The sequence below is a fragment of the Pseudopipra pipra genome, chromosome 2 (genome assembly GCF_036250125.1).
Source record: "Pseudopipra pipra isolate bDixPip1 chromosome 2, bDixPip1.hap1, whole genome shotgun sequence".
Lineage (NCBI taxonomy): Eukaryota > Metazoa > Chordata > Aves > Passeriformes > Pipridae > Pseudopipra > Pseudopipra pipra.
In genome coordinates this window covers 119501526-119516810 of record NC_087550.1, presented here as the reverse complement: position 1 = coordinate 119516810, position 15285 = coordinate 119501526, and the positions used below count along the sequence as shown (strand labels likewise).

General features: G+C 58.3%; 1 protein-coding gene across 1 annotated transcript in view; it reads left to right on the top strand.

The window, feature by feature from the left end:
• Positions 1 to 708: 708 nt before the first annotated feature.
• Positions 709 to 15285, top strand: part of DCHS1 (dachsous cadherin-related 1) — a 45345-nt gene continuing 30768 nt past the window's right edge. The window contains exons 1-2 of the mRNA XM_064647245.1: positions 709 to 1060; positions 5177 to 6987. Coding sequence (XP_064503315.1) covers positions 5236 to 6987 — 1752 coding nt within the window. The 5' untranslated portion in view covers positions 709 to 1060; positions 5177 to 5235. The remainder of the gene's footprint in view (positions 1061 to 5176; positions 6988 to 15285) is intronic.

The following is a 15285-nucleotide window of genomic DNA, read 5'->3' as shown; positions in this document are numbered from 1 at the left end:
TCCCTATTCTTTCTATAAATTGATTGTCACTGATGGAGCAGACTGAGCCATGGCCTTTATAGCAGATGATCTTAGTAATGAACTGTAGTCAATGGCAGTTTCTCCACTAAGAAATCAAAGAAGGTCCAGCAGTAGTTACTGGTCTGGGTGCTGAGTGGCTCCAACAGACACACGGCCATTGCTGAGACCTGGCCTGTCTGGAGCAGGGAAAAGCTGCCCGAGCGGCCAAGCCAAGCTGAGGAGCCAGTCACTGGTGGAGATGTGTGGACAGTCACTCACCAGAGTCTTGGCTTGTCCCTTGGCATAGACTGGCACAGCCCCAGTCCCCTGTAGCACAGACACATGGTGAGCACCTTCCAGCCTGGACCCTACGAGTCCTGATGACAGTCAAGGGGTTGGCAGGTCACAGGTACTTGGGCTCTGGGTTCTGTGCTGAAGAAGGAACTGCAGCAGAGAGGAAAGAATGGCCCGTGCCTCCGCGCCATGTCCCCACATGCCCCCAGTGTCACCTACAGCCTCTGTCCGTTCCCTGCCAAGCCCTCCCTGCCCGGTCTCGTTCCACTGCCGCCTCCCGCTCCTGCCAGCCCCTTCCCATTTCCCCGGGCTCCCAGCGCCCATCGCTTCCTTCCATCCCTCTGTACCCCGGTTGCAGCCCTTCCCCCCTCTCCGTGCCGGCCCCGCTTCCCGGCCCCTCGGTGCCCCTCCGGACCGTCCCGCCCCCCGGACCCCCGCCCGCCCGGGGCTGCCCCGGCTCCGCGCTCCGCCGGCGCGCTCCGGTGCGGGGCGGGGATGGGGGCGGCGGGGGGAGCAGGGGGCTGAGGGCGGCGCTGGGTCGGGTTTCAGCAGGAGCCTCCGCGCCGAGCCAGCTCCGACCCGCCGCCGAGCGCTCCGCGGGGCCACCGCCGCAGCGGGGCGGCCGCGGCACCGGGCGGTACCGGGGCGCTGGAGCGGCCGGCGGTACCGGAGCGACCTCGGCACCGGAGCAGCGGGGCGGCTGCGGGACGTGGCGGCGGGGCCGGACCCTGCGGGATGTGAGCGCCGCCGACGCGGGACGCGCGGTGTAAGTGCCAGCGCCGGGACCGGCCCGCGCTCGCCGCCTCCCGCTGCCCCGCACGGCGGCATCGCCCCCGGGGGTCCGGTCCGGCACCGGGACCGGCCGCTTTGTTCTGCCTCCGCCGCGCAAACAATGGAGCGGGGGGGCGGCAGGGGGGTGCCGGGGGGCGCGCCCACGGCGGCGCAGCACCGCGGACCCGCGGCCGGACCGGGCTCGCCCGCGGCCCCGGCGCTGGCAGCGGCCGGGCGGGACGGGACGGGACGGGGCGGGCCCGGTGCCGGGCAGGGCAGACCCGCCGCGGGGACGGCGCTCAGCGGAGCCGCGGAGGCGCCGGGCGGGGGCTGCGGGCCCGAGCGGAGCGGGGAGCGGGGAGCGGGGCTGGCTGAACGCCGGCACAGGGACCGCCCGGTGCGGGACGCCCGGGAGCGCCGGAGACAAGGACGGGGAGCGGCAGCGGGCGCTGGGCCCGGCGGGCGGGTAGCCCCCGGAGCCCGGAGCCCCGGGGGAGCGCGACCCCCGACAGCCGGGAGCACCGGTGTGCGGGGAGCAGGCGAGGCCCCGCAGCGCCTCGGCGATGGGCACAGCCTGGCAGGACCCGGTGCAGCGCGGGGTGTCCCGGGGCTGGGACTGCGGGAACTGGCTCCGGCGTGAAGACATTTCATTAGAACTTCCTTTGTGGAGGAAGCGTTCTCAGAGATAGGAGACCCCGCGAGTAGCCCCAGTGTGGCACAAAAATGGGATCCACAAGGGTGCGGTGGGTCACTGCATCCTTGGGAGAGGATGGCCACTGCCACTGTGACTGCTCGGAGCCCATATCAGGGGGACACAGGGCTGTGTGGCCCGGCTGGGAGCGAGCAGAAGGGTGCTGGTCCTGAAGGCCCAGGTGGGAAATGGTAGGAGGGCCAGGAGGCATGGAGATGGCTGTAGCAGCAGGCTAAGTGCAGGCTGGAAGGGAGTTTTTAGCCCAAGGGTGCACTGCAGGCAAGTCTAAACTGTGCATGGTTCAGAGGGCAGATCATCTGAAACTAGAGAGAGAATCTGTGTGAATGTAGAGGAGGAAAGCATATTCCAGGTCAGTAACTGGTGCTCAGCAAAGATTAAATAAGCTTCTGAATCCTTCCTCATCTGGACTGGTGTCTCAAAAACATCATTACATGAGTCATGGCCTCTCATGTGAGGCTTAGGGTATGGCATCAGCAGCATCTGCAGCTTTGATGGGGCCTTTGCACAGCAAGCACTCTGACATCTGTTTGTGGCGTGCACAGTGGGTGCCATCTTTCCATCTTCTCTGCTGGGGCTGCCGTGGGCCCGCATCCCTTTTCTCATGGCTGACACGAGGCGTGAGGTGCCACTGGAAGGCAGAGGTGGACACAGTGGTCCCAATGCAATTCCATATATTTTTTTTCTTCCTAAATGTGACGTATCTGCTAAGTGTAGGCTGGGCTCTCCTGGTGCCCCAGCCTGTCAGCTTGGATGTGCTTATGGATGTTGCAGCTCGCTCCATTTTAGCTGCCTTTCCTGCCAACATCCTCACCATGGCTCTGGACCCCAAACGCCTGTGTGGAGAGATTCTCACCCTGGCAGTTTTCTTCAGAGGCTCCTGCTGCCGTTTTTCACAAGAGATCTTGGTGCCCGGCAGTGGGAGGGAGAGAGGGGGAGTGGGGCAGTCTGGCTCACGTTACAGGACCGGCCAAGCCAGCCCCTGCGCTGAGCTCTCTGCTAACTGGAAGCAGCTGTTCAGATTTGGTGACTCTGCATCCACTGAGGTCACTGTTGTCTCCCTATGACCCAAGCCTGCAGACCTCATCAGAACAGGGGGCTTCTGCTACCCTGGACTGGTGTAGTCTGGCAGCTGGGCAGTTGCACCTCTTGCCAAAAGACAGGCTCTGAAACTACCCAATTGCATCCAGGGAGGATGGAAATGGAGAATTTTACACAGGCTTTCATCACCAGTTCCCCAACCCAGGGACCCTAATTTTTGTTCCCTGGTTGTCCCAGTGCTCTCAGCTGGTCTTCACACTCCCCAGATTCACTTTTTGAGTTTCTCTCCTCCCTGCCAGCAGCTTACAAAGCCTCACTGGCTTTTCAAGAGCTGCATTACTAATCAAACCAGTTGGGCTTTTCCCCATATCTGTGGCCTGATCTGTTCCGGGCACTATGCAAGATCTTTCAGCTCCATCCTGTCCTCAGCCACTGAGTTTGCCCCAGGGAACCTTGGCCCTCTACCTGCTTTTCCAATCTCATTTTTATTTTTTTGTTCTTTGTGTCTAAGCTCCTGCCAAGACTTTAAACCCTCTGCCCTGTCCCTTCCCATGACCTAAGCAGCTGGGCACCACTGGGATGGTGCAGTTTCGTCACAGAAGCTACCTGGGACTCCATGCTCTAGCACTGCATGTTCTGGGGGTGGGCAGTTACCCCTCCAGCTGGGGAATTAGAACTGGTTCCAACAGAGAGACAGACCTGTCTAGGAGCACTGAATTGGTGCAGATTCCCAACTCAGAGCCCAAAGGGACAAAAGTATCTTCTTATGACTTCTGCTCTTGGAACAGTGCAAGGGTTCTCACTTGCTGGGTGCAAGGGAAGCATGTGGATTTACCTCAGAATGTGTGAATAGACCTCAGACACCAGATGCCCACTGAAGTAAACACTTCTTTATGCATAGAAAATATTTTGTAATGTTTCTGTTTCTATCAGTAACCTGGAATTTCTACAGGCAAAACCAATCTAAACAGCTGATCCAAGGTGGGAAAGGGGACCCAGGAATAACCATCCTATTGTTCCCTAGAAAGGGTTAACACCGCCGTGGGTTCTTTGGTCAAGGGCTGACATTCTTAGTTCCCAAACTAAACAATGTCAGCCACCTCCGTCCCCCAAAACAGGGAGGTTCCTGCTCCTTCATCTGACATGAGCGGCTCCTGAGTGTGGTTATGGGACCAGCAGCAAACGCTTTCAAGAGAGTCCAAGTGTGAGCTCATGCTGCCGCCATCCCCGCAGACCACGGAGCCTCGTTCACCGGGGCTGAGCGAGCGCTGAGGCTGGTGCTGCTCCCCAGCTCCTGGGCCGCTGGGCTCCCCTGGCTGTTCTCAGGGGGGTGGGCAGGGCGGGGGGCTGGCAGCCCGTGGACACGGGGAGCGTGTCCGCCGTGTCCGGCTGCGGTGCTGCAGGAGCTGTGGCTGCTGCGCGTCCCTCCCCCCTTGCTGCAGCGAAATGCAGCTACGGGGGAAAGGGAGGGAAGGAGCCGGAGCCAGCAAGGAGCAGCGAGAAGGAGACAAAGGAGGGGAGTGAGCAGCAGAGGGTGTGGGACGGGAAGGAACCCGAGCAACCGGCAGCTCAGAGGGAGTCGCTGCGTTCCTACTGCACTGCCACCACCCTCCATGGTACCAGCTTGGGGCACCCACAGATCTCGGTGCCAGCCCAAACAATGGGCATGGTCTGATTTTATCCCGGGCATTCCCAGCTGTGGGCACATCCTTTGCAATACAGCCGTTTTGATTTATTGTTCACTGGATGGAAGCCCACTCCCTCTCTGTGCTCCCTCCCAGGGACACCAGATTTCCACTTCATGGGTTTTTGGCACCTATATCCCTGTGGTCCCGAAAGGCACGCTGCTGGGGAGGGGGGGGGGAGTGGGGGACGAGAGCTAGAGTCTCAACTGGTCACTTGCTGAGCTCTCTCACAATTTGAGACCAGCTTTTCTCAGGGTGGAGAGGTGCAAGGCTGCTGTTTGTCTAAAAACTTCTGTCCCCTTGCAGACAGGCTCTGAGCCTCACAGGAAGCGTTCAGCTGTTAAAGGCACAGGAGCACACTGCTCTGGGGCAGCTGGTGCCAGTGTTGCAGCTGGGTGGTGGTTGGGAGGGGCAGTTTAGGGTGTAGGTGATGGGGTATGAGCTGCTCACCTCGATGTGCTGTCAGGTGTGACCTGCTGGGCTGACTCCATATGCTGTCCCCGGCCTCGGTTCTGGGCACCCTCTGACATGTTGTCACATTTGCTCCTTGTGAGAGACAGGTGATACACAGTGATTGGGCAGCAGGTACTTGGCAGGCCTTTCCTCTCAAGGCATTTTTCTCTGTCCTTCCTTTGCTCCCTCTTAATCAGTATCCTCTGGTCTGCATTCCATGCAGGATTAAAGCAAATACTGCAAAGGAGATCAAGACACCCTCTGCTCTGCCGGTTGCCAGCCATGGAGCAGATGAAAGGGTCAGCCATGCTTCTGCTGGAGCTGCTCATTCTTGGGGGCCTGAGAACAGGGATGGGCTCTGCTGTCCTAGGCACCCTGGATCTACAAATAGATGAAGAACAGCCAGCTGGCACCATCATTGGGGACATCAGTGCTGGCCTGCCCCCTGGAACTAGTGCCTACATGTATTTCATCTCGGCACAGGAGGGCAGCGGTGTCTCCACTGACTTGGGGATAGATGAGAACACGGGGATCATCAAAACAGCTCGTGTCCTGGACCGTGAGACTCGGGACCACTACAGCTTCATTGCTGTCACCCCGGAGGGCGTCACAGTAGAAGTGAACATCCAAGTGAATGACATCAATGACCACGCTCCAGCCTTTCCCAAACAGCAGAGCACCCTCCAGATCCCAGAGCACACACCCATTGGCAGTAGGTTTCCCTTGGACCCAGCCTTTGATGCTGACAGTGGCCTCCTGAACACACAAGGCTATGTGATTAAGGGAGGGAACGTGGGGCAGGCCTTCCGCCTGGAAACACGTCGAGGACCCAACGGGGTCCTGTATTTGGACCTGGTGGTCAGCAATGTTCTGGACCGGGAGAATCGTTCATCGTACTCGCTGCTGTTGGAAGCCTACGATGGTGGCTCTCCTCCCCGGAGCACCCAGATGACGCTGGATGTGTCCATCCAGGACATCAATGACAATGCTCCCAGCTTCAACCAGAGCCGCTATCATACACTGATCTCAGAGAATCTGAAACCTGGCAGCAGCATCCTGCAAGTCTTCGCCTCTGATGCAGACGAAGGTGACAATGGGGATGTGATTTATGAGATCAACCGGCGGCAGAGTGATCCTGACCAGTACTTCACCATTGATGCCCGGACTGGAGTCATCAAGCTCAACAAGGGTCTGGACTATGAAGTGAGGAAGGTGCATGAGCTGGTGGTGCAGGCAAGGGATAAGGCTGTCCATCCTGAGGTCACCACAGCCTTTGTCACTATTCATGTGCGTGACTACAATGACAACCAGCCCACCATGACTATCATCTTCCTGAGTGAGGATGGCTCCCCACAGATCTCCGAGGGAGCCCAGCCCGGACAGTATGTGGCTCGCATCTCTGTTTCTGACCCAGACTACGGAGAGTACTCCAATGTCAATGTTACACTGGAGGGAGGGGATGGCAAGTTTGCCCTCACTACTAAGGATAACATCATCTATCTGATCTGTGTGGACCAACTTCTGGATCGGGAAGAAAGAGACTCCTATGATCTGCGGGTGACAGCTACTGACTCAGGAACACCCCCACTCCGGGCAGAATCGGCCTTTGTGTTGCAGGTGATGGATGTCAATGACAACCCCCCACTCTTTGACCAGCAGGAGTACAAGCAGAGCATCCCCGAGGTGGTGTACCCAGGCAGCTTTGTCCTGCAGGTGACGGCTCGGGACAAGGACCAGGGTCCCAACGGGGAGGTGCGGTACAGTATCGTGCATGGCCACGACACCCACTCCAGCTGGTTTGCCATCGACCCTGCCACTGGCATTATCACCACCGCTGCCCCACTGGATTACGAGAAGGACCCTCAGCCTCAGCTGACTGTGCTGGCCACAGACCGGGGAACTCCTGCCCTCTCTTCCTCAGCTGTGGTGCACGTGGCCTTGCAGGACGTCAATGACAACGAGCCGGTGTTCAGGAGTAACTTTTACAATGTATCCCTGAAGGAGAACACCCCTGTTGGGACCTGCTTCTTGCAGGTAGGTACAGCCTTGGGGGGGGCATGGCCAGGGCTGTGAGTGGCTTGGGGTGTTCAGTGCAGATGCCATGGCTTTGACGGGCAGTGTTTGCAGCAGGAATGCTGGAGCAGACATTCCTGCTCTCGATGTGAGTCTGGAATGGGGCCAAGCGGTGTCACACCCTTTCTGCGTGCGAGTCGTGGGCAATGCCACTGACACTGGGCACACTGCGAGGCTGTCCATTGTGCAGAGCACGCTGTGGGCCTCAGTTGAGGTGGGTTCTGCTGTGCCAGGCCTTGCTTGCACCAGTGTGGAGCTGCCTTGCAGCCAGGGCACTCACAATAGAGCTCAGGAACCACCTCTGGGAAGCTGCCTGTAACCAGGCTGCCAACTTCCCTCTCCCCCACTCCCCCTCCCCTGCGAGGTCATTAGCCCAAGTTCATCAGTGTTACTGGGGCTGGTTGTGAGCATTAGTATTAATTATGCTGATGAACTGAGGCACGTGCTGCTGCCCAGCCTTTATGCTGCAAGAGGTCGCAGCTGCTGCCCCTCGAAAGCTCCGTGACCCCACAATGAGCCAGCAGTGCCGTTTGGATTCTGTGTGTTCTGTGTTCCCTGCATTTGGTGTTTCTGTCACAGCTCAAGCCCTGGTTCCTGGGGACAGGTGATGCCACCCGCCATCAGGACTGGGGACAGTGGAGAGCTGGTGCAGGGGTGCAGTGAGGCACTCCTGACCACAGCAGTGTCCAGGCTGTCCGTTGGGACAAGCATCAGTGACATTGAGGACACTTCTTTGCTGAAGCCTTGGGACATAAGGATGTCTGGCTGGGGCCATAAGGAGCTCTGGAACCAGGTGGTGAGAGGCACCCACGGTGCCAGGAGGAGGAGGAGGAATTCTGGGGCCCATGAGACAAGGCAGGAGGAGGTCCTGTGACCTGGCCTGGGAAAGGGGTCTCTAGATGGGCCTGGAGAAGGATTTGGAGCTGGCAAGAAAGAACTGTCTATGGGTGTTCTGTGGATGCATGGCAGTGGCATGGGGGGTGTGAATGGGGGCTGGGGAGGGTGGGCTGTGGTGGGTGTGTGAATGCATGTGACTGTGAGTGGGGTGGGAGCACTAGAGAGGGGCTTGTTGGGGGCTGAATGCAGGGGATGGGGTAGGAGTGTGAGGGAAAGGAGGAATGTAGAAGAGAAGGGATGTGGGGCAGGGGCAAGTGTAGGATAGGGCAGATCTGGGGGGTTTGGGGATGGGTCAAGGTGGGATTAGGGGGAAGTCTGGGCAGAAGAAGTGAGTTGGAGATGAGGAGGAAGATTTGGGTCAGAGGAGATTTAGGTTTGGTCTATGCAGGGTCGCACTACACATTGTCCCATTCTGGGGTGGGTGGGGATGGGGCAGGGCTGGGGACAGAAATGGGGAAGGGTTCAGGAATGGGTTCAGGAACAGGGTTGGAGCAGAGGAGCTGCATGTCCCTGGGTGAGCATGGTGGCCTCAGGCGTGTGCGGGGACGTCTGGGCTGCACAGCCCCCAAAGGGAGGCCCTCCTCTCTCCTTGTCCGTGCCTTCCCGCTCGGTGCCGCTCGCCATGTGGGAAGGCGCTCTGGAAATGCAATCGGAGATGGCGGCTGGGCTCCCGACTGCGAGCGCGGGGCTGAGCCGGAGGGAGAGCGGACCCTGCGGATGAGCCAGGGTGTGCGAGGCCGTGGGGACACGTCCAGAAGCGGGTCCAGCATGTGGCTGCCTGGCCCTTGAAGGGTCCAGCCCGGTTCCGTGCTGCACAGGGCACGGGGCTGACCCGGCGGTCAGTAGCGACAGAGGCTTTGGCCAAATTTTGATGGTCTTGGCTCAGTCCTTGTGTTTCGTTTGGAAACGGCGCGTCTGGGCTGAGTGCAGGTAACTCCCGCGTGGCCTCGGCACAAAGCAAACAGCTCACACATCTGCTGCTGCTTCCTCTGAGCCGGGAAATGTGAGAGGATGGGAAAGGAGGCTGGCCAGGCTGATGGCTCGGCCGGGGATGCAGCAGGAGCCAGCCAGATCTGGGAGCTGGACAGAGCCAGGGCAGGGAGCCCTGAGCTCGGAGCACAGCCGCCCAGCATGACCACCCCTTTTGTCATGAACAGGAGGGCTTTAGAGGTGCTGCCAGGGCCCACAGTGGCCAGTGTTCCACAGGGTTACCCATGTCAGGTGTGCTGCCCCACAGCCCCTGTGTGCCATTGCTCCTGCCTGACTCCGTCTGTCCATGGCTTCCAGGCATCAGGGCTCACCCTGACTCGGGATGGTAAAGGGTCTCTGTCAAGGTCTGGGTTTGGGCCATACCCACACAATGGGCACGAGAGCTTTGGCCCTGCCAGATGACATGCAGGACACAGGACAGTCACTCAGGTCAGCACAGAACTCGGTGGGTTTGGTTCTCCATCGGACTGTCATGTTTCTAAGCAGAAGACCCTGGGAGGATGAGGTCTGTTTTCAGACAGTGATGTCTGCTCTCTGTGGGTAGGACAAACAGTGGGGAACAGAGGAGTCCCTGTGAGTGATCAGGAGAGACCTGAAGAGTGTTTGCAGGTCTCCTGCTTCCCGTCTTTGCCAGGTCAGTCTTTGTACCTGGGGTACAAACAGGGATGAGCAGAGCAGGTTGCTGGCCTGAGCTCTGGAGAAAGAAAAGGAACTCATAACATCTCCTCTGTCACTTGTGTTTATCATGGGCCAAGTCCCACAGTAGCAGACTCTGCATGAGCATGAAGCAAGAAAATGGCAAACTCTCAGTTCAAGTCTGAGATGAGAGAAAAACACCAGTGGAGACAGAACCCATGTAACCAGTGAACATACAATCAGCAGAAAATGGAGCAGGAGACAGTCACTGGCTAGCTTCCTTGTTCCTCTCTGTGGCCATCAGCTGATGATGCAGAAGCTGGACCACGTTGCAGTGCTGTGGTTCCGTGATAGGAAGCACTGCTCTGGTATAAATTCACCCTGCTGGCTTAAATTTGTTTTAAACATTTGACTTGTACCAGCATGCTGCATGCATGGTCAGATACTGTTTTTCTGGGACTTTCTGACTTTTCATGCTAAATCAAGCATTGTCTGTGCTCTGACAGAGAGCCGTGAACCCCATGTAGTGAGCATGGGCTGACTGGACAAAAACCTGAATGACATGAGATGGTGGTTAATTGAATCTTGCATAGATCCAATATTGATGATTATGGAACCAGAGCATCCATACAATTGTTGGGGGACATCCAAAATGAAACGCTGACCAGCAATGCACCCAACATAGAGTCTCTGCAGTTTTGAGGATAAGTCTGATGAGTTTTGGGTCCTGATTTGTGATTCCATGGGACATTCGTGGGACATGCATGCATTGCACTGGGACAGCCCTGTGGGCTGTGCCCCAGAGAGGAAGACGTGGGTGAAGAGCTGTAGGCTACACCAGGCCACATACACTGTATTACCAAAAGAGAACATGTGGAGAGCTAATCCTGATGCCTCGGTTGTGCTGCTGAAGCGGCAGCTGTGAGGGGACACGAGGCATAGCTGTGCATGGGGACTGAAGCAGCACGAGGACTCATGCTCACCAACTGCTGCCAAGGAGAGGGGGCATTGCTGCCCACATTTGTGTTCTTGAGTCAAGGGATTTATCATCGACCTATTTTCAGACCTTTGCATGACATAGAACAGGCCTCCCCCTCCTCAGAAACAAGGCAAGCTTTCCGAGGCGAAATGGGGAGATGCCTGTGAGTGTGCTGGGGAGTGAAGCAAGGGGAGGGAGAGCATCATGGTCCTGGGGAGTGGGCTGCCATGTGGGAGAGTCTGGAGGTACACAGGAGTGTGGACATGGGGGAGATGCTGGTACATGGGGAGGTTGTGGGGGGAGGTGAGTGCTGTTGTTACGGCCAGAAGAGCTGCATTTGTTCCAAATTCCTGTGAAAGTTATTTCCTTGCGCTGCCAGCAGCCTCCTCCTGGGCTTGGCACAGCAGCCAGCGCCATGATTAATTCAAGTAGCATTTCCCCTGGAGCTGCAGCAGCTTTTCCACTGCAGCTGAGAGGCCCCAGCCCCTTGCGCTCCTCTCCCCCCATGCTCTGCTCCTCCTCCCAGCCCCCTCGCACAGCTCTCTCCTTCCTCCACGCAATCCCCAGCCCCCTCACAGCTGCCCCTTTTCCCTTACCTCTGCTTCAGCTCCAGGCCCCTCAGAACTCCTTCCTCCCACCGCCCTTGCTCACACAGCTCCCTCCTCCACGTGCACCCATAGCCCCACGCTGGTGCACGCTGCCCTCCAAAGGGCCAGTCCCCGTGTCCCCCTCACAGAGCCCCAGCCACCAGCACGGGCCCCCCAGTCTCTGCTCCCTCCTGTTCTCCTCACACCCCTTGGTCAGTGCCAGCTGCAGTTGCCTTCTTCCCCAGGACCTTTGCTGCTGTGCCCCAGGGCAGCTCTCACTGGCTGTGCTCTCCCTGACCTGCACAGCCCTTGGGACATGCCAGCCTCTCCTTGCTCCCTACAGATTCACAGACTAATTTGGACTGGGAGGAACCTTAAAGCTTATCTCATTCCACCCCCTGCCATGGGCAGGGAGACCTTCCACTGGACTAGGTTGCTCCAAGCCCTGTCCAACCTTGAACACTTCCAGGGATGGGGCAGCCACAGCTTCTCTGGACAACCTGTGCCAGGGCCTCCCGACCCTCACAGGGAAGAATTCCTTCCCAATATCCCATCTAACCCTGCCCTCTGTCAGTGTTAAGCCATTCCCCCTTGTTCTGTCCCTCCAGGCCCTTGTCCAACGTTCCTCTTCAGCTCTCCTGGAGCCACTTTGGGTCCTGGAAGGGGCTCTCAGGTCTCCCTGGAGCCTTCTCTTCTCCAGGTGAACCCCCCCAGCTCTCCCAGCCTGGCTCCAGAGCAGAGGGGCTCCAGCCCTTGGAGCCTCTCCATGGCCTCCTCTGGACTTGTTCGAGCAGCTCCATGTCCTTCTGCTGTTGGGACCCCATCCCTGCCTTGGTCCCCAGGCTTGCCCTGCCTGGCATGCTTCATCTCATGCTGACCCCAGCCCTATCTCTCCTGCATGGCTTGCCCAGCCACGTCCCATCTTGCTGCACAGACCTTCTCTGTGAGCACTCCCTGCCTGAGCTCTGCACGACTGAAACCCAGCCCCACACCTTGGTTTGAGGTCCTTCTGCCACTTCTACCCTACACTGTGGCTTCCCTACTCAAGCCCTGCACTGTGAGCACTCTTCCCTGCAGAGCCCAGCTTCCCAGCCCCACTCAGCTCCAGGATTCCCTGCCTTATTCTGCTTCCCAGCTTCCAAGTCTGCTCAGCACCCTCCACGGGCTCCCTATGCCCTAGTAGCTGCAGCTGCCATTTCCCCAGCCAGGACACCCGGGTGCCCAGGTGTGAGCCTTGCTCCTTTTCCTTTTGTGCCTTAGTCTGCCCCTGCGCTCAGAGGCCTCCAGGCTCCCAGAAAGGCGCCGTGTGTCCCCAGGCTCCTGCACCTCTTGCCCAGCCTCACCCTCCACATCCTGCATCCTGCCTTCCTGACAGTGTCTGTGGTTAGCCCACTTCCCCTCATCCTCCAAACTGAGGGCTTTACCCCATCCCAGAGCAGTGCTGGAGGCCGTTGCCAGGCCCTGCTCCCCTTCCTGGCTGTGTGTGGCTGTGGCAGCTCGATGTGTTTCATAGAATCACAGAAGAGACCTTAAAGCCATAGGCAGGGACACCTTCCAGTAAACCAGGTTGCTCCAAGCCTCGTCCAACCCAGTCTTGAACACTTGCAGGGATGAGGCAGCAACAGTTCAACAGGCAGTGTGGAGACTGTGGCTGTGGGGCTGCCAGCCGCCCCCTGCCCACGCCCGGGGCAGCGGGGACCCAGCGGCACGAGGAGCCGGCAGCTGTGCAGGGGCTCCCCGGACGGGGGCTCAGCAGCCGCGGGCTCTGACCCTCGCCTCGGCCACGTGTGCTGGACTGTCGCTGGGCCGAACCCTGACCCCGCTCCCTCCCCCGAGGCCCGAGCGTGCTGGAGGCTCAGACGCAGCCCGGGAGCCAGGGACGGCTCCTGAAATAGCCGCGCGGCCGCTCCCCGGCCTTTAGCTGGCCAGGCCGTGCCAGGGCCGGGAGGGCAGGACGCCTGGCACGCACTCAGGCGCGGGGAGCCGTGCGTGGGATCGCTGACCACACTGGCGCCAGCCTCCCCTCCTCTCCCACCGAGAGCCGTCACTCGGAGGGGAGGGAGCCCAGGGCCAGATGTTTGCCAAAGCCACAGTGTAACATGTGCGCAGCAGAACCCCAGCCAGGGCCGGGCTCCAGATGAGCTCCCTGCCTGCGACTGCGCCGGCTGGAGAGGGAGGACAGCCAGGGAATGGAGGCCCGAGCTGCTCGGCAGCGCTCAGTTGCTTTCCAGCGCTGCGGGCTGCGCGGGGGCACACAGCTCAGGGCTGTGAAGGCAGGGGATGGCTCTGGGTGAGGGACTCTGGTGCTGCCCTCGAGATGAGTCTGTGGGAAGGGGAGGCTTTGACTCCCACAGGCAATGCAGCTGAGGACCCCGGTGTGGGGCTGCACTTCATCCATCCCCATCTCTGGGGAATGTAAGATGTCTGTAATGCCTTGGCTCCTGTCTTGCTGGGGAACTGGGAGGAGAGTGTGAAATAGCAAGGCCTCAATGCCCATCTCTGCCCTCCCAGTTCTCAATGCAGTGGGGAGAGGCACACTAGCCCAGGACCCCGCTTCCTTTTCTAAGGCTGGTGCTCTGGCTCCTTTCTGCCTAGCCCTGAGCCATCTTGCTGCTCTCTTGTGTCGTCCTCTTCTGCTCTGTGATGGCCACAGCACTCCCACCAGGTGTTGTTCTGACCAGCTGCAGGGCACTCCAACTAAGTCTTCTCACCACACCTGGGAGGAAGGAGGGGCAGGTAGCAGGTGCTGCTGCCCAGTGTGGTCAGGGCTGTCGTGCAGGGCTGGGGAAGCAGATCAGCTCTCTTGGACAACTGGAGCTCAATGGGGAACTGGGGTGTTTAGGAGGGTCTTTGGAGATCATAGAATGGTTGTGTTTGGAAGGGACCTCTTGAGATAATCTAGTAAAACCCCCCCATGCACAAGCAGCACCATCCAGAATTGTTTGCCCAGGATGTCACCACTTTCCTGGGCAACCTGTGACAGAGCTTGGTCACCCTCATAGTGGGAAAGTGCTCCCTGATTTTCAGAGGGACCCTCCTGTGTTTTGCTGTGTGCCTATGGCCTCTGATCCTGGCACTGGGCACCACTGACAAGAGCTCTGGCATATCAGGCTACTCCTCCCAGTTTGAGGTCATCTGCATATGTGCTGAGGGGAGGCTATGCACTGCCCCATCATCCAGGTCATCAATGAAGATTCCAAACAGGACTGGACCCAGGATTGACATCTGGGGTACACTGCCAGTTACTGGCCTCCAAGTAGGTGTTGTGCCCCTGATCACCACTCTCTGGACAGGAGCCATTCAGCCCGTTTCCAGCCACCCTCACTGTTGGCTCATCCAGCCCATTCACCAACAGCTCCTCCATGAGGATCTTAGGGGGGAGAGTGTGAAAGAACTTCCTGAAGTTCAGATAGACAATATCCACTCCTTTTTTATCATCTACCAGTTGTTTATCAAGTGGGTGAAGCATGATTTGCCTTTGGGAGAAACCATGCTCACCACTCCTGATGATTTCCCTGTTCTTCCTGTGCATAGATATGATTTCCAGGATTAGCTGCTCCATCAGTTTCCCAGGGATCAAGGTGGGGCTGACTGGTCTGTAGTTACCTGTCATCATGGCTGGGCTTCACAAACAAAGATTTGGGAAGGACTCTACCCACATTTGCTACAAGCACGCTGGTGGCTAAAGAGGCCAATGTGAAATAGACAAGTCCGGTTGCAAAAGGCACAGCAGAAAGAGTCCTTGGATGGGATCGACAGGACATGATTCTTTCTGCGTTGTCTTTTCTCCTCGAGAGTGATCCTGTGTGCGTTCTCAAAGGAAGCAGCAGCATTATAGATGGTGTGTCTCCAGGCCTCCCTGTTGGAGGCCAGAGTAGAGCAGTGAATCCTGCTGCTTACTCTTGAAGATAGGAGATTTACCTTCCTGCAGATTTCAGGCACTCCTCCCAAACACTGTGATTGAGAAACGATTATTGTGAGGGGCCTAACAGTGGCGTCTGCCAGCTCCCTCAGCACTCATGGGTGCCCAGGACACATGTCCAGTTTGCTTAGGAATTCAGTGACCTGTTTGTCTTCAACCAATGATCTATCTTCCTTGCTCCAGCTTCCATCCCGGTCTCTGGGGCCTAGGATTTCTGAAGACTGCTCTTACTAGTAAAGACTAGGGTA